This window comes from Marmota monax, unplaced genomic scaffold, assembly GCF_021218885.2.
Source record: "Marmota monax isolate L192 unplaced genomic scaffold, Marmota_monax_Labrador192_F-V1.1 WCK01_AAM20220418_F8-fsc00188, whole genome shotgun sequence".
In the NCBI taxonomy this organism is placed as follows: domain Eukaryota; kingdom Metazoa; phylum Chordata; class Mammalia; order Rodentia; family Sciuridae; genus Marmota; species Marmota monax.
Genome location: NW_026692655.1, coordinates 1108515 through 1135899, shown reverse-complemented (window position 1 = coordinate 1135899; position 27385 = coordinate 1108515). Strand labels below are relative to the sequence as shown.

Sequence of the window (27385 nt, the reverse complement as noted above, 5' to 3'; positions counted from 1 at the left end):
TGAGAGCAAGGACCAGACCTGTCTTTTCATCTTCTACATCCCTGTGTCTACGACATGCTTGGCAACATTAAGCACACATGAATGAATGAGCAAATGGATGGATGAATAAAAAACTAGAATATTCCTGTCCCCATTTCCAGTGGGTTTCAAATTTACCACATGTTGGGACTTTCATTTTTTCTCCAACCATTCAATGTTTGCCTGTTGTATGTGAGGCCCTCTGGATGCATAAACTGGCATTACACCAAAGATGGCCTGGCTCTGTGTCCTTGCCTGGCCTTCCCTGGATGGGAAGGTGGTGACCATATAAGTGGAAGACGCTATTTGGGACCTGTTTCAAGTGCACCGGGAAGTCCACCCATAAGGACCCAGCCCTACCAGGAAAGTATGAAAGCCTGGACTTTGACTTGACTTTGGCCCTTACTCTGTAGTTGGCCAGGTCAGATGTCAGTTCTGACCACAAGTTAGAGCAGAATGAAGAGGAGGGGACTCTCTGGAAAACTAACCAATTCCAGGCCAGGTCCTGCATCTCTGAAGTCTTGCAAAAGCCCAGTCTATGGGGTCTCTGACCTTCTACCACAAAGTGTCAGCATTTTGTCCTAAATCCCAGAAGAGAAAGATTTCTGCTTGTGAGATTCCGCCTTTAACAAAGCTTTGTCAATAGTGGACCCCTGTGTGAAAGAGTAAGGCTGTTGTGTTTGGAGATGCCCGTGTGTTCAGGTACCTGACTCCTGCTTTTTCCCCACTATTAGCTGACTCAAGCACAGCTACAATGCCTTATTGACTTATTGGGAGCCAGATAAGTCCATGTGATTACCAGGGATTATACCAGGTGAGGACACCTTAAAGGTTTAGTTTGTCAAAGTGGCTAAAATAGGAAAATGTGAAGCTTTTTATGCAGAGACATGAGTATTTGAGGACACAATTAAGTCCCTGGCCCAAGAGTATTCCACGAATTCATATATATCCATATTCATGTGCTCTCACCTTTACGATCCCAGAACCGTGGATCAAAGCTGGAAGAGCCCTTAGGAGAGAAATCAACAGGCTCTGAAGTTTCCACCCTTTTTTGTTTGAAGCTCTATTTTCACATGGAATCTTGCAGGAGAAGCCCACTATGTAAAATAGATTAAAAAAGCAGAGTTGTCTTGGTGGACAAGACAGAGTGGGAAGGTAGGAGCCTGTCCTTTCTGTCCTTCCTGCCCTTCTTGTCACTCAACATGGACACTTCTGAATGTCAGCTGCAGGAAGGTAGCTTGAAAGATCATTGATCTAGCTGAGGCCCTTATTTTGTAGATCAATAAACTCACCCCTGGAGAGGTTGAGACAGTTGACCAAGGGCAAAGCACTCATGAGGTTCAAAGACAGGACAGGACTTAAGGGGTTGTCTCTAAAACTCTTTTCCTGACACTTTCATTTATGACCTGGTTTACAATATAACACACACACACACACACACACACGCACACACAGCAATAAAAAGGCCTCTTTGGTTCACAAGACAAAAACAGAGGCTAAGAGGTGAGAGGATTGATGTTTGTGAGAAAATTGCGGAAACGGTGAACAACGACTTTCTGTTCCTTTGTCGCTTATTGTGTGTGGATCCTGTGAGGGCAAGGCCCCTACCCTCTAGGAACTCCCAGCCTGGCAGGGCAGATGAGAGGGACCCCGACAGTCTCCATGAGATAGCTGGGCAGAGCCTAAGATGGAGAAATGAAGTGCTGGGTGTCTCAGCATCCAAGTCCCAGCACAGGTCAAAGGAACTGAGGACAAACGTCCTGGTCTCCTGGAAACCTGCTAAGTCTCTCTTTATGTAAAGACACAGGCTGTTCCAAGTGATTCTTTGCAGGCCAGAAGATAAATGAGCAAGACAGACTGAACTAGTGGTCAGGAGCAGGATGCACAGTGGTTGGGAACAAGCCCCAGCGTCTGGTTACTTGCTGGGACTCTGTGCTCTGTCCCTCGCCAGTTGCGCTGGAGTGGTCAAAAGCCACTCCATAAGCTTCAGACTCAAGTTTCTAATTTCTAATTTGCAAATGGGATGACAGCAGTCCCCACTTCACAGGACCATTAGGAAGATTAAATGAGGTAATACAAGGAGGGCACTAGCATAGTGCCTCCTGTACAGAACAGGCTTTGTGCATGTTAAACACTATGGCTGTGTGGTCCAAGTCGGCCTCCCATGATTTCTGACATCTGTGGGTTCTGGCCTACATTCCAGAGCCTCAGAGAACAAATCGTGTTTCTCCTCTCCATGGCAATGCTTCTGAGATTCAAGTACATCCTTCACTTACCCTCTCCCTCTCCCTCTAGTGTTTTTTAGGCTGAGCACTGCCTCTTTTTTGCAAGCATTGCTAATGTAACAGGAGTTTCAAACCACACTTCCCTATAACCATTCTCTCTGAGGAGCTGTCATCTAAGATCTCTGACAATCTGGGGAAACTTGACATGTTCAACTTGTGCTATTCAGAATATAAAGTACAAGTTCTTTGATTGGGTTTAATCTCACCTTTTCTGTTCTCAAGGGGCTGGGGTGGATGGAGGGCTCTCTCTGATGTGCCAGGACGTGTTTAATAAACCTTCCTCCCTGGCCCGTTTCCTTTAGTGAGGTTGGATGTTCCTTCTTCCTTCTGACAGGTGTAGATGATGAGGGTTGAATGGCTTGGATGTGACCCCCCGAAAGAATCCAAGAAAAAGGGAAACCCAGCTTTGAAGAGAAGGCTTTTTATCCTTCGAAAGCTGTGTTCCTACACACCTGCCTCATGTTCTTCTTTGGATCCTTGCCTGACCCAGTGCCTAGCTTTAAAGCAGCTCTAACAACACCTAACCTCTTTTGCCCCCGTGATAAGGATGGTGAATGCAATGATGAGAACAGAAGCGAACGTTCCTTAAGCACTTACTATGTGCCAGACGGAGTTCCAAGTGACTCATCACATCATTCCTTTTAAACCTTACACCAAGGCTGTGCTATAGGGGTGCTTGCATCTGCATGTTGACGAGAACTGAACCCTGAAGAGGTTAAATAACCGGTAATGACACATAATCATTTCCAAGCATATATGATAATTAATAGTCATAATTAATAGTCATGATGGCCCAGAGCCTCTTCGGGATCCTTCAAGCATTCTCCAAATCTTCACGGCAAGATGAAAATACACCCGATATAGTTGTAGTGTTAAACATCTCTTCCTAAAGATGTTTAACAAAAAGGCATTTTAAATAAAGATATCATCATTATTTGAAATGCCTTTTTATTCTAATCTTTGAAAATTCTAATTGGCATGGCAGATACATTGCCTACATTAATCAGTTTACTTAATTGAGTGTTTTTTACTCCTGGTTATTCTACTCAAATGGCCATTCAGCATTATGTTGCCTTCTATGGTGGCTGCAGAGCAGGGACAGATGCTAACCCCACGTGGTCCTCTCACCGGCAGTACAAACTTAGGCCGGTGTTCTACTCTCTGGACCTGTTTCCCTACAATGAGGGGGTTTGGTTAGATCTCCAATAACAGAGATTCTTGCTTCTGCCTAGATCAGGAATCAGTAAAATATGTGCCATGGGTCAAATCCCCAACTGCCTGATTTGGTATAGCCCATAAGCTAATAATGTTTTTTTGTACTTTTAAATCATTAGGGAAAAAAATATCAAAAGAATATTTTGCAACATGTGAAATTTATACTAAATTAAGTCTCAGTATCCAACAAAATATTATATTGGGAACTATCCTTAGTCATTTACTGTCTATGGCCACTGCTATGCTATAATGTAAAACTGAGTAGTTACAACAGGAACCGTAAGCTCTGAGAAGCCAAATACAGTCACAGTCTTGTCCTCTGCAGAAGTTTGCTGAGCCCTGGTATAGATGCAGGGTAGGTGGACACCAGTGGACTTCAGAAAAGTCAGAGGCTTTAGAAACACCTAAATACTTTAGGGGATTGGTGTCCAGGAGAGGAACCTACTGCTTCTAATACTTCAAGTCAGAAAACCATGTTTGAAGGCCACCATTGTAGCCCATTTATTCTGGGCTCTTAATGGTGTCTGCCATGATCTGAGGTTGTTGGTCCCTCTTTGGCCAGGGCAATTAAAGCTCATATGTTCCTCCTCTAGTAGGGCAGTGTCCCATCTTGGAGAAGAAGATAGATTTTATGGTTGGACCACCATTTGCATCTTTGCTTGCTGTGTGATCTCAGAGAAGTTTGCAAAGTTCTCATCAGATGACTGGAATGAAGACTTACTCATTTATGCAAATCAACATCCAGGTCCTATTCTGCACATTTATCTTTCAAGATTGTTTAGGGGATTGACTAGGACCATGTGAATAAAGCATTGAACTAAATTCCTGGCTTAGGATAAGAGCTTAGGAAATGCTTAAAATAAGTCTAGGGGTCACTCTTGCTTTGATTATTTAATTTTTCACTTTTCTATGGTAGTAATCTCAAAATTCCCAAAAGGTGGTGTAGATGAAGTTTTATAATACCGTTGAAATAGCATTTTAGCCACCATTATGATTTTTGTTATCCTTAGGAGCCATGCTTCTGAGGTTGTATGTCAGCCGTGCAATTTAGCAACACAAATGCTCTTCAGTTCCACACCAGGAGTTACAGGTTAAGCAGAATGCCCTTCAAAGACCTCAGTAAATCTTCAATACACACAGTGTCTGCTCTTCCCTGCCCTGACATTGTCACTGTCTCCCCAACTTCCCAATGACTAAGGGATGCTTCCTAACCAGGGAAGTACATCAGAATCACCTGAGGGTCCATTGTTACTTTTTAAATAGTAATAAAAAGTTAATATATTCACATGGTTAAAAATATATATTATAGAAGGGCATAAAATCAAAAGCAAACACCTGTTCTTTCTAATCTCATATTTTGTAGAAGCAAACATTTTAAACCTTTCCGGTGTTTGGTTGTTCTGATCATTTCCCCCACACTACTATATAATATGTCTGTTTCTTTTTCTTGCTTTATTAACTTAACCCCATCTGTGACTCCCATTAGAAACATAATGAATCTTTTCACAGTGTTCCCCACATCCTCTCCTTAATGTTTGCTAGTTATACTCTTATTTGGAATTCTTCTGCTGATTACCTTCATAACTCTAATACATTGAATCAGATTTTTTGATTCGACAGCATTAGAGTTTTGTCCAAATACAGTATACTTAGTTTCCTCTTGGGGCTATAGGATGACAGGCCTTAGGAAGGGCAATTTTACGAAAGCTCCCCAGGTGCACTGTGTATTCTAAGATTAAGGACCACCAGCCCTGAGCCTGCAGTTCTTTAGCTGTTCATTTGTGCTTGAATAAAGATGGTAGGCAGAGCATGCTTCTCCCCTCACCCATTCATTAGTCACCTGTTTGACAGTGTGAAATGCACACAGGCACCTAAGCAGCAGGCAGCAACATAGGGATTTAAGAGCCCAGAGAGGGCACAGTCCCTATTTCTATTTTGGATAAGAAATTGTCACTCTGGGAAGAGCAGCACCTGGTGCCCATGCTGTGGGGACAGTAAAAGAGTGTGAGCTTAGGAGACCTGTGTTCTCTGGCTGAAGAACGAGAAAAACAAGTGGCTTGTAGATTAATTTCATTCTTACTCAGTAGTCACAGTGTCTACTCAATCACAGTAGTCACATAATCACAGTAGTCACACAATCACAGTAGTCACACAATCCACTCAACATTCTAGACCATGTTATAAAACAGATAAATTGGCTCAAAGAGCAGTAATTGAACTTCAAAGGTAAAATCTCTAATAGAATATAATTAGCGACATAGTGTCCTTAAACAATATTATATAATTAATAGCACAAATAAAGCAGATAAAGAAAAATGCACTAATTATCAAATATTACCTCCCAGGGTACTTTTTAATATTAAAATGGGAAATAAAATTAGAAAATGATTTAATTACATGTTGTTTAATGCATCTCCTGGGAAAAAAAGTGAGTTGAATTTTCAGGTTAACCGGTAGGCAAAGAGTTAATATCTTTTTTCCCCCTTTTAGTCATGAACATTTTTATATTGGAAGAGCCCATTTTCTTTCATTATGGAGAAATCAAGCCTAGTAACTAGAAGAGACTCATTTCTTAGTGATTAAGAACATTGTACGGTTTAATGTTATCATTCCCAGCATGAAATCTTACGTAGGAGAGGAAATGTCAGCTATTAGATGAACGTACATTGACCCCAAGTTATTTGCTAATTTTGATTCTTGTAGTTAACGTCCCAGATAGGAGCTTGTGTTATCATTCTTCCTCTATTTCTTTTCTGCAGTTTCAGGGGAGTTTGCTTGGAGAGTGCCATCAGTTTGAGTATGTATAACCAAGGCTTGGCTCCACTAATTTTGTAATCAGACATTCTGGTGATGGAGTTGAACAGCATTTATGTTTGAACAAACTCTGCATTTCCTTTGGCCTCTGTTATGTTTGAGATGGAAGCAGTCAGTAAAAAATGCCCGGGAGCTTGTTACAGATTTGCAAGTGACAGAATTTGACTGCGGGAGATAATTTCTATTTTGTTCTCTCAATCATTATTTTATGAACAAGATGTACTTTTTAAAGTCTCTAAACAATATGGAAAGTCTCTGAACTGTTTTCTGGCTTTTAACCAGAGGTGGAATGGCTGTACTCTTAGGTGACATAAAATCTTAGAATGCATATTGGTCAGGGAAATCTAATTCTGATTTCACCTTTATCAGTAGATTGCTAGTACCAGAGTGCAAAGTCGTTACCTCTGTATGACTTGTTAACTCTGGCCGTGGGACAAGTTAATCTCAAAAGTTATTTCTAATCTGAGTTTCTCTTTTCAGCCAATTAAAATCATCCAGTGGTACTGCTGCCTGCTGGTCATATTTCCCCTGGCTAATTGGGAATCTTGAAGAAAGTGTCTGACTTTTATTCATTCACTCAGCAAATATGTACTAAATATCTTCTTTATGCCAGGCATGGTTCTAGATGCTAGAATCTAGGACATACCAGTGAACAAAACAAGAAAAGGTCTCCATTCTCTGGAACTGGCATTCCAATAGAGGAGAGAGGACACAGGGACAAATGAGTAAATGAGATAATTTCAAATGGAGATAAATGCTCTGGAAAGACTCCAGCAAACACTGAGATGGAACTGGCTCAACTTTGTATTGGGAACAACTCAGGTTCTCCCAGAAGCAGATCCAAAGGCAAGGATTCAAGAACACGTGGTTTCTTTGGGTGCCAATTCTAGAAACACCAGCGGGGAAGCAGGGAAGTGACATAGGGAAGGGAAGGCAGACAATAAAGGTACATTGTCAAGATACTGGCGCTGCTGGCTGCTGCGGGAGTGCAGTCCCTTGGGAGCCCTGTAGATGTCAGTGTAGAACATGCCTGTAGTTATGCACCCAGGAGAGAGGATTCTGGGACATATATCTACTCCCTATCTGTCATTGGTTGGGAGCTGCTCCTGGGTGCTTTAACCCCTCAACAGGTCCAGCTTACCCTGGACATAGGTTAATTGGTATTTGCAGATAGTATATAAAATAGAACAGCAAATAAACAAGATGCAACAGTGTCTACTACAGAGCAAGAAGAACTAGTTTTTTAAAGGGAAGACCTTGCTGAAGAAATGATCTTCTAGCTGAAATCCAAAAGATGCAAAAGAGTCAGCCAGGGAAATTTTATTTCCAGACAGACAGAACAGTAAAGGCAAAGGCTGAGAGGGACTGAGTTTGGTTTATAAAATAAAAACACTAAAGAATTGCACAGCTTTAGAGGCACAGGTGGGAGATGATACCTTTGAATCATCATGTCCACTCTTTTACATGATAAAACTAGATGAAGTCATGAGAAGTTAAGAGATGTGGACATGCCATTGGATTCTGAGGCAGAGCTGGGGTCAGCACGCAGACCTCTGAGGCTTCCCCTGTCCATTACAGGATGCTGCTGCTCCTTCACCCATTTCTCTCATTGGGATTTGGCAGTGACCCCAAGCCAGGGACCTGAACAGGAACAGACTTCATGTTTCCTGCTCAAATTCCTGCAGTGGGTCTCTAATATACATAAAAAGAAACCCAAGCTCATGCAAGGCTTTGTGTGATTCAGCCTTGGGCTGCTGCCCTGGCCTCATTTCCCACCCTCTCCTCCTCACTCTCTGTACTAGTCACATCAGCCTCCTTTATGTTTCTGGAACAAGCCAAGCTTCCTCCCAGAGCTCACTCTGGTCCCTGTGACAACAGGACCCCCTCTGGCAGCCCATCCTGGTCATTCCTTCCACAGCCTGACAGCCCCTCCCCCTCCACTGATCCCACTTTATCTTTCTTCTTAGGACTCACTGGGTGCCATAGAATGAACTCCACTGGACCGTTTGATGCTAAATGTTTATTGGCTCGTTTGTTTGCCGTCTGCTTTCCCCACTAGAATGTAAGGTCCCTGAGGAAAGGAAATTGATTCGTTCACCCTCTTAGAATAGTTGCACGATAGGTACTCAAAAATACTTGCTGGATGATGAATTTGTGATTGAGAGAAGGAGTGAATTGGCGGACAGAAAAACTCACTTCTGGTCCACTCTCTGTCACTAAGTTACTGAAAGATTTTTGCCTGTTAGAGAATTCCTCCACTGTGTCTCAGTTTCTTCATCTGGCAGATGGACATATGATTTGTACCTTATGAAGGGTTAGTGGAATATGAAGGGTTAAAGGTGTGAAAGTACTGTACATTATTGAATCTATTAAGCCAATGCAAGGTTTCCTTTAAAGTTGAAGGCTTTCTGAGTTTGAGTGAATTTTACTGAATTGGAAGGAAATCCATCCTCAAAGAATCCTCTGTATATTTTAAAATTGATCAGGCCTCATCAGGTAGAGCAAACCTGGTCTATTGTCCATGAAAGAGCACAGAGAGAGGGAAGAGATCCCAGATCAGAATCCAGCTTCCTCCACAAGCTTAGTGGTGACTTTGAGGATCCATAGGAATCTGACCCTGATGAGCTTTAGATACCTCTTCTCTCAAAAGTGTGAAGGGTGGGGGTGACAATGGAGGCAGCTTCCTTCTTAAAGGTTGTTTTGTTGCATGTATCTATATCATCATGATAATCCTAGCCTTCCCTTGATGACCCTGTCTGCACCACTGATTGATTGCTCATTCTGCACCACCATTTATTGATCACCAAGTCTAAACCACACATTTGACACGCATCCTCTTATTTCATCTCCCCCGACACACTTCCCAGCAACCACCCCATTATTCAGACAAGCAAACCAAGTAACTTAGTCCAAGGTAGGATAACTAGTGGCTTGTGAGCCAATACTTCAACTCAGGTATGCCAGCTCCTGGGCAAGAACTCCTAACTGCTGTGCAAACATCATGCACAGACAAAGGGATAGCCAAGTTCAGAAGGAAGGGAGACACACTGTCCCTTCATTAAGCCAGTTCCACTTTGGGAAGCAGGATAGAAAAATCCCACGCTTCTGTAACATGGTTAAATTGATTTCACATGTCTGGCTTTTTCCCTTTCCTCCCTCCACAGGGTTTCATGGACATTGACTTAAATAAATTCAAGGAGAGCGGAGCGAACGTGACAGGTTTCCAGTTGGTGAACTACACGGACACTGTCCCGGCCAAGATCATGCAGCAGTGGAAGAGCAGCGATGCTCGGGACCACACCCGGGTGGACTGGAAGAGGCCTAAGGTGCGGGAATCACAGCCTGGTCCCTGAGCCTACCCCGGATTTGGGGGTGGGGGGAGAGTTAGCCATTAGAAGAGAGTTGGTTTTCTAAAAGGAACAAGCAAAGGAAAATATATCCATAAACATTATTGGGTGTATGGTAAAAGATCAGACAACCCAAAACAATAGTTTTGACAAGAAAGGTAGACATTGAATTCTTCTCTCATGCTAGCAAAATTCAGGAGTCAGCCATCCAGGGCTTGTTTAATGGCTGCACGTCATCGGGATTCTTCACCTGTTATGCTAAGATGAGGATGTGTCTACAGCCCCACAGCCCAAGATGACTGCTTAAACTCAAGCCATTATCTCATGACTCCCTGCTTTAAGAATTCTTTTCAGAAGTCCCATGCAGAGCTTTCACTCACATACCAGTGGCCACATCTTAGAATACTTCTCTCCCTGCAAGGGAAGCTGGAAAACCCTCTGTCCACTCTGGCAGAAGCACCATGTTGCACAGCTCAGGAGGATGCTCATTTTGGGGGAGGATGGAACCTCCTTCAGTTGTGTAGTGAGGTGGCTCTCATTCTGCACACCCCTGAGCCCAGCTAACAATCAGGAAAACCTAACTGAGGATTCACCAGCAAATCTCTACTCCTGGGTCCCATTTCAGTTATGAAGCAGGCAAATGCAGCCCTGAGTCCAGCAGCTGAGATCTATTTCATTTGTGATTTGAGCATGGTTTAGAATGTTGATAGCAAGTGATTTTTTTTTCCCCATGTAAAACCAAATAGTTCGGCAGTGGCTATGTGGAATACCATGTTGAGAAGGATTCTGAGGCCAAATTTTTATTTAGGACAAACAATGAATCCTTGGTGGACTTTTTTTTCTTACTGCTAGTTTGATTTCTTTTTGTGAATTTCAGGCTGTATAACGGAGATGTTTCTTATCCCACTATTGACGGAACTGATTTAGCTCTTCATCAGTATGAGCTTAAACAAATAAATCCCCACTGTGCTTATAGCCATGAATGAGCCACACAGGCGTTCATTATAAATATGCCACCTAATTTGCAAATGTCATATAAATTTTTAAAGACAGGAATAAGAAAAATGGTTTCAGTCAGCTTTTCACCATTGTGACCAAAAGACCTGACAAGAGCAATTTTGGAGGAGAAAAAGTTTATTTTGGGCTCACGGTTTCAGGGGTCTCAGATCATAGATGGCCAACTCCGTTGCTCTGGGCCCAGGGTGAGGCAGAACATCATGGTGTTCTGGGCATGGTAGAGGAAAGCAGATCAAGACATGAAGCAGAGAGAGACTGAGCTCAGCTCACCAGGGACAAAATACATATCCCAAAGGCACAACCCCAGTGACCTCCTTCAGCCACCCTACCTGCCTTCAATCACCACCTAGTTAATCCTATCAGGGGATTAATTCACCCATTAGATTAAAACTCTCATAACCCAATCATTTCACCTCTAACCCCTCTTGCCCTGTCTCACATATGAGCTTTGGGGGGGGGGGGGACACCTCCTATCTAAACCATAGCAAAAATCAATGTCAAAAATTGGAAAAATACTTACACATTCATTCTACAGTTCTCCATCACAACCTCACAGTGTGCCCAACAACAGGAGGGGTATTAGGAACAAGAAGACACATGTGGGTTCCAAAGCCAAGAATTTTTTTTTTCTCATGCATATCTTAATCCCCTTTTGGGGGGAAGAATTGAGAACTATCATTAATAAACTCAATGGGAGGTACAGAATATGAACATACCACATGCAGAAATAATTAAGAGTTCACTTGTCTTGGGATTCTTTTTTTCTTTTTCTATTACAAGAGATGGTGGAATAAACAATTCATCCTGGCGCCCACTTGGTGTCTATAATGCAGAGAAAAGAAACTGATTTGCCATGTATTTGGCTGCAAAATGTGTTTTACTTAATGTATGCATTTTCCCCCAACTTAACTGACATTTTAAAAATGTTAAGACTGTACTCAAAAATCTAGACTTCTGACCTCTCTTTGAAAGTCACAACCGGTCATACTGAACCCACAACTCAGGAGGGCAACATTGCTGTTGAGGTGGAGCAGCCGCAGGTGAGGGCAGGCATGCTCTCTGGGTTCATGGCTGCCTCCCACCTGCACTTGGCACTTGGCCCCTGCACAGTTCTCCTCACCAGGAAGCACAGTTCCCGCCCAACTCCCCACCATCTTCCTATCAGCAACCTCTGATACCTGTCCCCATTCTTCCCACCAGTACACCTCTGCTCTCACCTATGATGGGGTGAAGGTGATGGCTGAGGCTTTCCAGAGCCTTCGGAGGCAGAGGATTGACATATCCCGCCGGGGGAATGCTGGTGACTGTTTGGCCAACCCAGCCGTGCCCTGGGGGCAGGGGATTGACATTCAGAGAGCCCTACAGCAGGTGAGTCTGGCTGTGCTTTCTACCTCTCATAGGAGCCCAGTGGGGAGTTCCAGTATCAAATTCAGGCAGAGCAAGCTATTTGAAGGAAAAGGAAGAAGATGCCTGAAGTTTGGAGCAAGCACTCTGTTATTTGTGGCTCTTGGCGTACATGGAAATCCACATTGAAATTAAAATAATAATAATAATAATAATAATGTAGAATAGTCATTTCTTGTAGTGAAACAGCTTTATTTTCTACTTGAGGATTGTTCTGAAAAAGAAAAGCTGACAATTTCTGTATTTAGGGAGGGGAAATGAAACATAAGGGGTGACACCGAGCTGTGTTGGCAGTCCCCTGGACTTTGTCCTCATTACCTTGGTTTCATGGGGGTCTGCTGCAAGCAGTGACACTGAGAATGCTTCTCAATACTGAACCTGTCTTCTTGCTTCTCGGCATTGTGATCCCCAATTTGGTTTGCACTTGAGAGCAGATAAAGAATAAGAATAGAAATGGCCATATCCACTCCAACTGTTTGGTGAGGTCAAGGATTCTGAGGCTGAATCCTATAGCACAGATAAGAGTATAAATGTGCCATCAGTGATAGGTCTGCCTTGGAAGCAGGGTGTGACAGTGGCATTGTTATCTCGAGATTGCAATTAAATCACCTGGTCAGTCTTGAAGTAGGACATGGAACCATCTGTATTCCCCGGCTGGTGGTCCAGATTCACCAGCTGGCAGACCTAGGGGCAGGCTGCAAGTCTACACCCTTCGACCCCCTTTAGGGTTAGAGCACACGTTTTAAAGCATATCCGTACATTAATCATAGAGGCTGTTGCTATGATTCAAAACTACAAACAAACATCATGAGATCTAAAATCATAAGCAAAAAGGGAAGTGGGCCAAAACAACCCTAGCTGAGTACAAGCTAAAGAACGGTTACTAATGTCTAGACAAACATTAGCATTCTATGCGGTTGGGGTACATTGCCCAAGTTCAAGTGTATAGAATAGAAGGAACAATGTTGCCATTTTGTGTTGCCAATATGCTATGCTAAGCAATTGTTGGTAGGTATAGAGGTGGGGTGCTCCCATGGGAGAAGCATCTCCTACATGACATGGAGTCTCAGGGTAAACTGGAGTCTGTTTGGTCATTGCCCATAGAGCCTGGCCCATAATAGCAAATGTAGACATGTTTGACATTTCTGGTTCAGAATATTCTGGGTACTTGCCCTCTGATTTATCATTCATGGAGCTCCTAGAGGTCTCTTGATGTCTTTAGAAGCACCTTGATCCCAGGTTCTCAGTCTGCCAATGCACAGCACCATATTATTCCCCTGATGGAGAAGCTGTATATCTCAAGGGGTGGGGGAGGGAGCCTGCACTAAGCACAAAGGAATGACAAAGCAGCAGGTGTATTGGCAAACCAACCACCACAAGATATTTTGGTGCAAATGTCTCTCAGAATCCATCCTTCCCAACCAATTGAGGTGGCTGGGTAAGACCAGATCTTCTTTTAAGAGTGCATTCAACCGAAGATGAATCTAGGTTCCCAGGAAAGGAGAGAAGAGTTTCTGAATAGGGAGAAATGTAGGGCAAAATGTACGATCCTTTGCATTTGTTTTCCAACCACACATGCACAGCTCTGGCAATTTCCACAACCTGGAGAAAAAGGCAAGACAGGAATTCCACCAACTGCTCCTCAGCCCTGATGAAGTGCCTTTGTGTAGAGGAGAATATGGAGCTCTGTCCTTCAGAATGAGGCTAAGCAGAGGACCTGCTCATGACAGGAGGAACATGCCAAGGAGAAACGTCAGCAGCCCTTTCCGTCCCCACCCATCTCCATGCAGGGCGACCTCCAAATCACTAGGCAGCAACAGCAGATACCGGAGCAGCTTCTAGAAAGATTGCCCGAGGGGCAGCGCCTGCCCCCAGATTATTTAACATGCTCTTCCAGACTCCACAGTCCAGACAGATTCTGTTTGCAATGTGAGTCTGGTTTCTCAAGGTCCCAGGGACTTGCCCTTGGCTCCACAGCCTTCTGACTCCCCAGCCTCTCCCATCTTAATGACGTCCCTGATAGGATATTCTGACGCCACTGTGACAGGGATGAAGGCTGGGAGGCAATGTGGAGTGACAGCAAGGGCTCTGAGCCAGGAGGCAGGAGAGTTAAGCTCCAAGTCTCTCTGGGCAACCTTCAAATATTCATTGTGCTCTCCCATGGACCTCCTTTTCTTTATCCATGAAAATGAGTAGGTTGGAAATTTGGCTCCTCAGTCTCAAATAGCTCCAAGAACTCAGTCTATTTTTTTTTCTTATGGTCTACCCCACGTCCTTCTGGTTGTAATATATACTCATTCTTCTGTTTCTGCTCTGACTAGGGCCGGAGAGGAAGTAGTTACCAGTTAAAAGCAGTTAAAAAGAATAGTGACCTCTTTTATTTGTCTTGAAGCCAAGACGTGGGTGTGCCTGCCTGTCCATCAGCAGCTCCCTGAGAGCTGCCTGCCTGCTCTGGCCTTGAGCCAAGCTCTGGGGACCATAAGAGAAGGCAAGGCCTTCTCTCAAGAGAACCCTTTAGCCTTAATGGAGAAAAAGCAAACCAACCAGAATGTTCCTACCCTAAACCAGCTGTTCACACTGATGCCCTTCCAAATCTCTGTTAAGCACCTAGAATCAAGAGTGTATTGCTGAGACCTTAGAGATTACTGACTCCCATTTGCTCTCACTTTGTAAAAGAGATCCAGAGTGCCCCGTGACTCCTCCCAGGTCACACAGCAGCCTAACTGCAGTGGTTTAACCAGATTCCTGCCCAGGGCCCCTCCTCCTACCCAGCCCTAGCCTAGGACCCTAAGAGGTTTTGCTTGTAATCATTGACTTCCGGGGTCTTCCACACATAGGCATGTCCACTGCCCAGTCATTTCGCCTTCTAGACCCATCTCTAAAAATAGCCAGGCCACCAGGCTGCAGCTGCAGTCACCAGAGCTGGGTAAATGCTGATGCCATCCATGCCTGGGAACCCAGGGGTTGAGGGGTCTCTGCAGCCCTAACCACTGGCCTTCAGGTAACACTTTGGGATAAGACTGTGATTCAGTTTGTGCTCCGATCTGTGAGTTAGGCCTGGAGTCCCAGCAAAGCCTACCTGGAGGGCTAGAAAACTGGAAAGTCAAATTGTAACACTTACTGGTAATAATGTCTACGATGTGTGAAGGGCTTACTATGTACACGTGCATGTATTATCTCATTGAATCCTCGATACAACACTGAAAAAATCTAGTGTCAGGAATTGTGCTTTAATCATGGAGAAATTGCACCTCAGGGAAGTTAAAAATTTCCTAACATAAGATAGCTCAGTGGTGGTGAAACTGGACTCCAATCCACATTTAGCTGACACCTCTTTCTGTACACTTAACTGCTCTGAAGCCTCAAAGACCCAGCCCAGCAGGGGAGACACACAGCCCTGGCACAGTCCCTGCAGCACATGGCCTTGGGCACTGTCTGCACACCCACTCTCCCTTGCTGCAATTTCCTAGCAGCAGAGAGAAGACAATCAGCCCAGCTGCCTGCCCCCTGCCTGCCTTGCAGGGAGCTGTCCAGAATATTAATGAGCTCACATCCTGGAAACCCTTAGTACTCCAGGAAGGAGGTGGCACTAGGGGGCCCATATGTCGGCTTCTGGTTGAAAAAAAAGCCCCAAATCCCCAAGTCAAGCTTTTAACTTGTGGGAGGTCATAAACGTTTAGGGATATGATTAAAGACAAGAAAAATCTTTGGGCTCTTTTTCCCAGAAAAACGTACACATGTACTTACATATATTTCTGCATGACCAGGAGTGGGGCCAACATAGACACTCCAAGAAGTCCAGCCCAATACCTCAAGTTTAGAATACCTGCTCTAAATATGCTTCATTCCTCTTAGCCTTTATTTTTATCATCTGTCGATTAATAATCAAGCCTATGGAAGTGCAGGTATGGCCAGCACATTGCCAAATGGGATAGGGTTGGCAATAGGAGTCTACACAGTCCCTCAAGATCTGTTTTTGAAGGCAAGACAAGCATATGAGAAATAATTGCTAGAAAGGTGTAGAGGAAAAGTTAAATCACATAAGCCAGCTCTTGGTTCATGGACAATCAGGGCAGAAGGCATCACTGAGGAGTGTGGACATCAGCAAGGCTTCCGGTAGGAGGGCACCTGGGCCTTTCACTAGGGTGAACACACGTCATTTACCATGGGAACTGGGACACTTGAGTGAAAAGTGGGGCTGCAGATGAAGCTCAGTGGTGGACAGCTTGCCTAGCATGCTCAAGGCCCTGGTTTTAACTCCTAGCAATGCAAAAAAAAAAAAAAAAAAAGTGAACAAGAAGTAAAACAAGATGAATGGTCAGATAAGCCTTAAAGTAAGGGTGAAATTGAACAAGGTGCAAACCAGGTTTTGAAGGTTCTAGGAGAGGATGTTGACACCCAGCAAGAGACTAGAGGGATGGAGCAAGCAAGGCTTTGTGGGTGCCACACTTGGCCTGTTAGGAATTTAGCAAGAAAGGAGCTGGATTCTAACTGTGGCTCCACCCAATACTATCAGGGGAATCCTGGACTAACTTACTCAACTTTTTTAGGCCTGAATTGCCTCATCTACTAAATGAACACAATTTTTATAGTGCTTCTTCCCTCAGTGGCTTCTCATAAAGCTCAAAATTTAAAAAAAAAAAAAGCATAATGCATATGCTCCTTTGAATCTTCAGGAAACTGCATGAGATAGTTAGACTCAGGATTATTCTTCCCTTTGCTCAGGGGGAAAGGTGCAACCTCAGAGGGCTTCTGAGACTTCTTCTGTCTTGAATAACTAGATCCAGCAGAGTCTTGGGTCGCAGGCCTCACAAGTGAGGACCTAGAGGAAGGGACCAGAGGAAGGATCTTCCTGAAGGTGGCTGTAATGAGTGTGTAGAAGCCCTGGGTCCAGAGTGGCCCTGTTGTCTCCCCCAGGGCATTTTGGTTGGGGGAAAGATGTCAGTGTTGACAACTGACAGAGATTCCATGCTTGGTCAAACTTTAGTTAGGCTTCTTAATCTCCTGGACTTATCCATGCACTTCCAAATAAAATCCAGCGTTAGCAAAGAACCCAACTAAGTCAACTTAGCAAGATCCTCCATGATCCAGTTCCCCAACCTTCACCATCTCTCAGGCAATCTACAATGATCCTGTTTTGTCTTCAGCAAGAATCCTATTAGGCCAGAATCTCCCTTGCTCCTTCAGGTTTCCTGTTTCTTCTTAGTAATTTTCCATCCACTGACCCCACCTTATTCCTTCGCTATAAATCCCCACTTGCCCATTTGAAGATGAGCCTGATCTCTTTCTCCCACACTGAAAAACCCATAAACATGATCCTATACCTATCATAATTGTCTGGAAGAGAGCCTTCCTTACCATGCTTTTAACAAGTGTCATTGAAAAAAAAATGTTTTTTAACATGCCTCAAGTATTGGAGACATTTTCATCACCAGGCAGGAAAGAAAATGTGTGCTTCAGCCTCCCCACCAGCAGGGGACTCTGAGCTGGCACTTAGTGCCCACCCAATACCATTTACAGGAAACTCCAGGTTAATTCTCCATCTTTCACAGAGGGAGTTGACAGGCACCAGGATGGCGCCAGGAGCAGGACCAGGAAGCAATGCCTGGCCTTCATGAGTCTGACCCCACTCACTCTGGGGTCAGAGAGCATGGCTAAGCTCCCAGAGCACAGAACTGATGGATGGGGACAGCAGGTTGGGGTTTACACAGAGCTGAAGTTTCTGAGAAGCTGCTTCCTCTCACCCTGAGTCCTGGCTCTCCACAATAAATGATTTGTGGCTGGACCTTCCTCTGGGCCTTGCCTTGCTCTGCCCTCATGGCATGGTGATTCTGGGATGTTTCCTTTCCCCTTCTCCAGTGCTTTGACTTTCTACAGTGTGTATAAGACTTTCTCCCAAATACAGAGTAAGAGCCTTCAGTTACCCTAGGCTTCTAATGACTTACTATGAATCTTTTTTGGGGGGTGGAGGTACCATGGATTGAACTCAGGGGCACTCAACCACTGAGCCATATCCCCAGCCCAATTTTGGTATTTTATTGGAGACAGGGTCTCACTGAGTTACTTAGCACCTCTCTGTTGCTGAGGCTGGCTTTGAACTCGCCATCCTCCTGCCTCAGCCTCCCGAGCAGCTGGGATTACAGAAGTGTGCCACCACACCTGGCACTTATTATGAATCTTGAAGACAAGTGCCTTCAGATCTGAGGCTCAGTAATCTTATCTGTAAAATGGCTAAAAACCCACTGTTATGGCTCTTTAACAAAAACACACAAGGTTTCTGCAAATGTCAGAGAAACGGCTTCTTGTGAAGACACTGACATTGCAAGGGGACATGTGAGCCCTGGAACTTTGCAAGAGTTCTTGATCTTATCAGAAACTGAAGCAAGCACGTAAAAGTGACAGTGACAAAATTCTCATTTCTGCTGAAAGAGACCCCTACTCTCCCCTTCTGTGAGACAAATTACCACATCCAGGGCCTTTATCTTACATCCTCTTATTTTGCAGACCTCTTACCCATTCTACAAGGCACAGTTTATTCGTCATCATCGCCATCATCACATCACCATCACCATCTCCATCATCATCACCGTCTCCATCATCATCATGATCACCATCATCACCATCATCACCACCATCACCATCATCATCATCACCATCACCATCTCCATCATCATCACCATCATCATCATCATCACCATCATCACCTCATCAACACCATCTCCATCATCATCATCACCATCATTATCATCACCATCACTATCATCACCATCATCATCAAGACCATCTCCATCATCATCATCATCATCATCATCATCTACACAATATACACTCATAAACATTTACATCCCAGATGATGTGCTAAACTTTTCAGCTTTTTGAGAAGGAAACCAAGAAACAGGTTCTGTGACGACCCCATGGCCTTCTAGTTAAACAAAGAACCTAGAAGCACACCTAGAAGCACCCAGCAGGAGTGGGTGGTAGTCGAAGGCAGGTAGCACATGCTTCCTTGCACATTCTGTGTGGTCCACCCAGAGCCTTGCACAGTACCACTGGTTCCTGTTTGAGGTGCTGCTTCATATCTTAAGTGAAGATTCCAGAAGATATCAGAAGCTCTGGACTTTAGGCCTGCCTCTGCCAGTTATTAGTCCTAGGTCTGGAGTGGATCACTTTAGCTCCCAGAGTTTTAGATTCTCCCATGTAAATAAAGATGATGAGCTCCAAAGAGCACACCTCACGGAATTTCTGTGAATATAGATGATGCAGTATGTGTGAAAGCATTTCATAAATATGAAATACTTGGGAAATGGTGGTAGCGTTAGTATCTTTCTTAGTAACAATAAGGTAATATCTAGCAGTTTTCAAAAACACACCACGGGCCAAGTATTGATCATAAATATCTCATTTAACCCTTGGAACAAAAAGCATAATTAACTGGAATTGGTCCTATTAAACAAATAAGGAAACTGAGTCATGGAGGGATGAAGTAGTTTGCCATACAATGTGCTATGGTTAGTATGATGCTTGAAACTGGGGCCAAAATGCTGTGCGCATTTGAATCGCTAGTGACACTTCCTTTGGTCGGGACAACTCAGTCTACCATCCAGTCATCTATACTTCTACCCCACTCTGTCCTTCTTCTAAAAGAGTCTCTTAAACTGATACCCACCCACGTAGCAACACTACCCTGAACCTGAGCCAATGGAAAAGCTTAATGTGGGCAAAAGAGGACCAAGGGGAGAAGGAGGTGAAGTTGTTGATGGCCTGGAACATCTCCTTTCATTGTAGTAGGATCTCTGCTCTGTTTTCTTTCTGAAAAGCAAGAACAATCCAGACTTTTGCAGAGCTGGACATTTCTCCAGATTTCAGTTGTGAAAAGGAAGAGTTCGTTGTGTCATTTGCTCAGCACTCAGGGCCTGTCACGGCCTCCCCACTGAGACTTCAAACCAGAAGGAGATGCAAGGTCAGCCTCAGAACAGGTACACACACATGCACACACAGTCTCTCTTTCACTCTCAAACACCACACACACACACACCAAATATGCTTATGCCTCTTAAATGCAGAAGAACTAACTGATCACTCTTAGAGAAAGATGAAACTCTGCAAGACTTCTTTTAAACTATTCAAAGGGTAAAAAACAAACAGTGCTGGATCCCAGGCAAAATTGGCCCTTGTAACAGGAAGATACCTAACTCTCTGGCCTTAGGCAAGACAGATCTGAGGATATAAGGTGGGTCACCATTAGAGAATGTGTTTCCTTGTACCTAAGCTGATGATACACAGCTAGACTCATTCTCAATTTGAGGGTGGACTTAACTGGGATCCACTGGTCATCTACAGATCAGCAGGCTCTGAACTGGACTCCAAAAAGGTCTTGGATCCCCAGGTTGACCAGTTGATTCTTCATATAAACTTGAAGATACAAGTCCATGAAAGTTTGATTTGAAGAGGAGAAATCCTAGGCAGCATATTTTGGGATTCTGATACAAGTTGAGTTTTAACCACCTGAGACCTCTATAAACGCTGCACACTATGTTCTGAATATATGGCCTTTTCTCTGGGTGCTTTCCACTTTCACAGGACTTTCCTATTAGCTATGTCATTTAAGGTAGGCAGAGCCCAAAGTTTGGAAACTGGAAGCTTAAAAAGGTAAATCACTCAAGGGCACTTAGCTGTTAATGGGGAAGCTGGAGTCAGATCCAAGTCTTTACATTTCCAGACATTTTATTCCCCCAAACTCACAGAGGAGTTGAGGAACCATTTTCAAGCATAACCCAACACAGGTCTGGCTTCTGATCTTGGGTCTTCTCCTGACCTATCTATGATGGCACATCAGTCCCTTGTCTTTGCAGGTCGCCTTCCGTTTCTTTATCTTCAAATGTGTGTCTAGGGAAGGGGTGCGTATGGTGAGGGTATTTGATTAGGAATGGCACAAAGATTCCCACATTTTTATGCACTCTGACCCACTGTTAGTGTTTGCCTGAAGGAATGGCTGAAAATGATATTCAGGTTTATTCTCAGTTCAGTGGAAAAGAAATTTTTAGTATTGATGCCTGCCTTAGGCAAGGGAAGTGGTAACATTTGGGCAACTCAAAGACCTCATTCCAAGTCACATCCTTGGGTTCTGGATTTTTATGTTAGCAGGAAAAGCAGACAAACATGAAGTTCAGCTTCTGAGTTCCTCATTCACCATTTGGTTTTGTTTCCCAGGTGCGGTTTGAAGGTTTGACCGGCAACGTGCAGTTCAATGAGAAAGGACGCAGGACCAACTACACTCTCCACGTGATTGAAATGAAACACGATGGCATCCGAAAAGTAAGGATCACCTTTGCTTCCATGTGTAGGGAAGAGAGGGCTGAGCAAAGGTTTGGGTGGGGCTGAGGGCCTGGGAGCTGCCTCTCCTGGACTGAAGAGAGTCAGGCCATGTGGGGAGTAGCCAACCAGGGTGCAGGGGAGTCAGACTCCTTCTGTAAGGATGTATTCCTCCATCTGCAGAAAAGAGATAAAAATCCCTGCTTTTGTCAAAGGTGCTTGTAAAAACCCAAGGGATAGGAAAACACTTTGAAAATATATCTTTTTACAAAGGATGTATACAAAATGCCATTACTATTCCTGAGGGATTCTGAAGTCGGAATCTGAGAATGATGTTTATTGATGAAGTTAACAATCTTCTTCTAATCCACACTTAGTCACATCCACTCCACTTATCATACGGAAGTCAAAGTGAATATTTCATGCATGCGTGGGTGGGGGGAGGATATATATATAATATTTTTTAAAAATATATTGTTAAAATCTTTGGGATAACACTCAAAATTCAACCAGACGCGATATGATCTGCTCTCTGCCAATTTCTCCAAACTTGATCTTTGATACTCCCTTCCTCTCTCCACTCTAGTCATTCTGATTGTCTTTCATATACCATGTTCTTTCTCGCAAAAGAGACTTCACATGTGTTCCCTCTGCCTGGGACTCTCTGTGCTGTTCTCCCTTCTTTGGTCCGTCCAATGCCTCCTCAGTCTTCAATACTTGGAGCAAATATCATTGCCCAGGGAAGCCTTTCCTGGCCTCCTGTATTTCAAGGCAGCCTCTGCTTCTCTGTCCATGGTCTGCATCACGTGTCTAATTCCTGATGACTGCCAGACATGGCATGGTGACGACCAGGCACCATACAGTGAGGTAGTAGAGCACCATGGGTCACCGCACGGGCTCCAAAACCCTGGAAATGGAAGGCCTGACTCCATTACTTAACCTGGCGAGGACACTGCACAGGTTATCCCGGGCTTTTAGTGCCCTAGTTCTCTCATCAGGTAAACAGGGATCACCATGATAAATGCTGGCCTCGTAGGATCATTAAAGGACTTAAATGATCTGTGGGGTCCAGAAGTTCAAAGTGCTAGACCTGGGCACATTGAAAGTTGTCCCATGACTTCAAACATAGCGCTGTCTCTGCCTGTGCTGCCAAATGCACTTGCCACTAGCCACGTGTCGCTATCTAAATTTTTTAATTTATAAAAAATTAAAAATTCGTCGTCACAGAAAATTCATCTCTTGGTGGCATTCGTCACATAGCAAGTACTTCATGCCATAGATGGAGAATACTTCTATCATCACAGAACATTCTACTGGATGACTGTGTACTCACTGTATCCCAAGCAAACTATGCCATTAACACAGGCCAAACATGTTTGTGTCTTTCCACAATGTCAGCATTTACTGAATAATAATAAACTCACAAGCCACACTTTGAGAGTGATCAGGGGTCACCACTTTTAGCAGTGGTGATGCCTGAGAGTCAGAATTTGGACAATTACAAGTTCTTTTATTCCGTTCCAATCTTAATTTCTAATATCTATAACACTTAAGTCACACACCACACTTCACAAGACGATATATATGTTAATACAAACACGTGTATATGTGTATAGATGTCATGGAAAAACTAAGAAAGGCTAAGGCAGCCAGAGGGTTACAGGACACTGTACAAAGACCACAGGCAGAGAGAGAGATGAATGCAGAGTTGGAGTCACTGAAGGTGGTCAGATAAGTATTTTAATGAGCCAGTTCTGCACAGTTGTCAAGGCAGAGGATCCAAACAAATGGCAGTTTTAGTTTCAGAGTGTCAGTGCCCAGTGTCAGCTTGGTGTCAGCTTGGAATGGGCTATGAGTCATGGTCCCAGAGAGGAGAAACTGCTCTATGCTGAAGCCCAGAAGGACTGGGAATCGGAAGTTTGTCACTTTGGCAATTTTCCTGGGCAAGGCTCTTGAGAGTGATCAGGGTGTCACCATGCCCAGTCTTGGGGTGGGGGGGGAATCACCTGTTAATGGGTCTTAGGTTAGGGGTTGTCTCAGGTGGATTTAATAAGCTCCTGGTGTTCCTGACATGATTTGGGATGTCTATGCGTTCAGGTGCTCCTTGATTTTGCTGGATAACTTGGCACATGTCAGTTATCAATGTGCCCTGAGGTTGTGGTGAGCAGATGTTGGCTGTTTACTTGTACAAATAAGCTGTGGAGTCATTCTACCTCAGCACTTGGACTCAAAATAAAGTAGCTCATGACAAACCACTGCTTTACAACATGGAGTAACTCAGGGCTAGGCACAGCCTGAAAACCACAGTTGCCCACATCATGGCGTAACTCAGAGCAGGGCACAGCCTGCTCTCCACACACTGCATCCTCAAACCCCTGAAGCCTATCCTCTGTGCCCTCTGTTCTGGCTGGAGCCCCACCTCAGCTCACACTGCTCGTCAAACCTATCGGTTTCCTATTGTTGCTTTAACGAGTTGTTACCAACAGTGGCTTCAAACAACACACATTTATCACTTTACGATTCTAAAGGCCCTACTGGGCTGAAACCAAGGTGCTGGCAGGGCTGTGCCCTTACTGTAGACTATTTCTTTACTTTTCCCAACTTCTTCTAGTGGCTGCCCTCATTCCTTGGCTCCTGTTCTCCATCTTCAAACCCAGTGACATCCCCCTACTGAACCTCCTTCTCTCAAACCTAACTAAGAAAGGTTCTCTTCTTTTAAGGACCCTTATAATTGTATTGTGCCCACTCAGATAATCCAGGATGATCTCCCAACTCAAGGTCTGTAACTTTAATTACTCTGCAATGTCCCTTTTGCTGGTAAGTTAACGTGTCTACAGGTTCTGCAGATTGTGGCATGGACGTCTTCAGGGGACATTATTCTGCCTACCACAAAAGTCAAGTCTTTTCTCTGTAGTTAAGGCTTCCCCATGCAGAAGAAGCTACCCTTGTCCTCTTGTGTTCCCACAACACATTTGACTCCAAAAGGACATCACCACACTGGCTATGGTGACCGTTGGCACCATCTCATCCTCTCTCTTGGACTGAGAGCAACCTGAAGGCTCCCAGAGCTCATTCCTAAGGTAGCTCTTCAGTAATGAGCTACCTTAGGCCCACTACCTGTCTTTTCCAGCAAACCTTTGGTGTGGGGATTATACAAGGATACCTATGGGAACAACATCCACTATGCCTGATGCTCTTCCAGGAATGGTTCACGTCTGAGTTCATTTTTGTTACCCCCTTTTCTTCTCATCCCTACTGCCAGAGAGACATCTGCCGAGTCACTTAGCTCTCATAACCCTCAGTTTCCACATCTATGAAATGGACAGCGTCTGGATGAGCACCTGATCTCTGTTCAGTGAACAATCCCTATGTCGGTGTTCATCAACATCTAGGGGAAATGCCAAAGAGTGGCAGGTGACTGGCATGGGGGAAGCAATGAGGTGGCTTGTTTGTGTCTTTCGAAGCCTTTTGTTCCTTAGCGTGGTTGTAAATTATATCAACCTTAATAATAGAGCCCACTTTTCCAGACAAGTAAACTAAGGCAGAGAGGCCCAGTGGGCTCTCTGGGGTCTCACACTGAGCTGTGGCTGAATGGAGCCCTAACATGGGGACCCTGCCTCTCCAGCCCTTACTCAGCCAGCCACAGCTGTAGCCAAGGCTGAGTGGATCAGAATGACACAATCAGGACATTTCTGATGGTTGATGAGTGAGGGAAAGCAGCGAGGGGAATATCATTGCCCCTGTGACCTCCTCCCCAGGCTGTCTTCATTGCAGAGCGTGAGCAAGGTTGGCGGTATCACCTTCTGCCTTGCAGACAAAAACAGGAGAGTTTTGGCAGAAGATTTGGAACAAGCTAGCAGGTTGCTCTTAGACAGAAAATTACTGACCATGAACCTGGACTGTCCCTCAGAATCTCAAAATGGCCTTTTATCCTCAGGAGGGAAAAAAATTATTGGCATTTTCTTGTGGCTTGTATTGGTATTTCTACACAATGCACGAACAGCTGTGTGTTTGTCACAATTAAAATGTGGATATGGATCTGCATTTTGCTCTCTGGAGTACAGGAGAGGTTTAAAAAAAAAAAGATTCATTTCTACACATTAGCAGTAGACTGGATGCTTTGGGAGCATAGTTGTAGTGTAACAAGTCAAAATAGAAACAAAGACTTCCACCAAAGGGGCCATCTTCTAGCTGTGTGGTCTCCAGCTTCTCTCTGAGCCTCTCTGGGTCTTTAAAATAAGTTAGAGATGGGCAGGACAACCCTGAATTCCTCTCAGCTCTGACACCTTGCATTCCCCTGAAGAAAAGTGCCAGGTGATCTCATTTTTACCAACCTCCTTCCCCTGATCATGTGGTTCCTTTCCTCTGTGAAAGGGAGGTAGAGCGTTCATCAACACACAAGCTACCCTTTATGGGTTTTTCCCAAAATCATTACTTCTAGGAGCAGAGGAGTTGACCTCAAACCTTTTCTAGAGACTGACAGGAGCCTTTTATCTCTTCAAGACCTTCTCTCTATGAAGAACTCGTCAAGTGGAGGTGTTACAAAGAGATTGGTTGTTCTCAGCAAATAGTAGAATTACCTAGACACCTGGCTGAAAATGCAGATTCCTGGGTCCTGGCCCCTGGGCACCCTGCTTTTGGAGAAAAGAGGCCCCTGCAATCTACACATTTCAAAAGTTCCCTCCCCAGCATGAGGGCTCCTGATGCTCTGAGAGATGTTGTGAGAAACATTAGCCAAATTGTTAAGAATGTTGGCTTCAGACAGATCAGGATTTAAGTCTCAGGTGTACTCCGTGCCAGACACAAGACCTTGAACAAGCTATTTAGCCTCCAGGAACCTCAGTTACACCTTCTGTAATAGAGCACAGGATTGCCGCAGGATTCAAAGAAACGATGCCTGCAGCCTCCATAATAGGAGGTTCCCGAGAGTAGCACCAGTAGACCTTCAGCCCACATTTGTTTATTTGTTGTTTGTATTTTAAATTCCCTCCAACAGGTTACAGGGATTTTATGTCAGTCCCCAGTTTGAGTGAGGCTGCCATGCAAGCCCATAGAATGAATGGCTAAAGTCAGAGCGTAAACTTAAGATCCAGGAGCAAATTGTTGTGCTTTATTTTTTAGATCCCAAGGCTGTTTTGAAACTTCCTTTCAAGTGACTAAATCCTCTCTTAGAATGTGAGCTTAAACATTCTTTGTTTACAGGGATCTGACTTCTGAAAATCCCTTCCTCCACATCCGTACCGTGGGGCCTTTTACTCTGCCAGCCTCCCGGCACACTGATTTCTCAGACTTCAAGGGTGACCTAGTTGTGCTGGTTTTGATGAACATTACGTGACCTTACCTGGTGTGTGTAATAAAAAGAAACTGCTTCTTCCCGATTCAGGGCCTCTGGGACACTCTCCTGATCTTCTGAGCTACATCCTGCCTGCTCATGTGCCAACACACCCTCTAGGAACCTAGATCCACCTTGACATCACACTGAAACGTGTGTGTGCTAAGTGTCCATCCATCATAAAGTTTAGGAGCTTCAGAAACCAGGATTGGCACTGGCTCTGCTAAACTTAGTCCTAGGAAGTCCCATTTAGAGATTCCACTTCACCCTGGGTACTGATTTAGGGAACCCTCTCTGAATAAAATACCTTGTCAAATTCATAGAATCAAATTCTCATAAATGGCTGCCCACAGGAGAACTATACAAGGAAATTCTTTCACTTTTTTTTTAATCAAAGGATCAGAATGATTGTTGACTTAACATCCTTATCCATCACCATTAATCCCATAGCTGGGTTTTGTTTCGTCATTGTTAGTTGTTATTGTTTTGTTCTTGCAGTACTGAGGATTGAACCCAAGGTCTCATATATGCTAGGCAAGTACTGTGCCACTGAGCTACAGATTTAGCCATTTCTTCAGCCCATTTTATTCTTTATTTTGAGAATAAACTCTCTTTAAGTTGCCAAGTCTAGCCTCAAACTT

General features: G+C 44.2%; 1 protein-coding gene across 2 annotated transcripts in view; it reads left to right on the top strand.

The window, feature by feature from the left end:
• Gria1 (glutamate ionotropic receptor AMPA type subunit 1) overlaps positions 1-27385 on the top strand; it is a 301486-nt gene that overhangs the window by 170556 nt on the left and 103545 nt on the right. For both annotated transcript variants that reach the window (XM_046446417.2, XM_058579911.1), the window contains exons 6-8: positions 9497-9658; positions 11897-12064; positions 21311-21415. In XM_046446417.2, coding sequence (XP_046302373.1) covers positions 9497-9658; positions 11897-12064; positions 21311-21415 — 435 coding nt within the window. The remainder of the gene's footprint in view (positions 1-9496; positions 9659-11896; positions 12065-21310; positions 21416-27385) is intronic.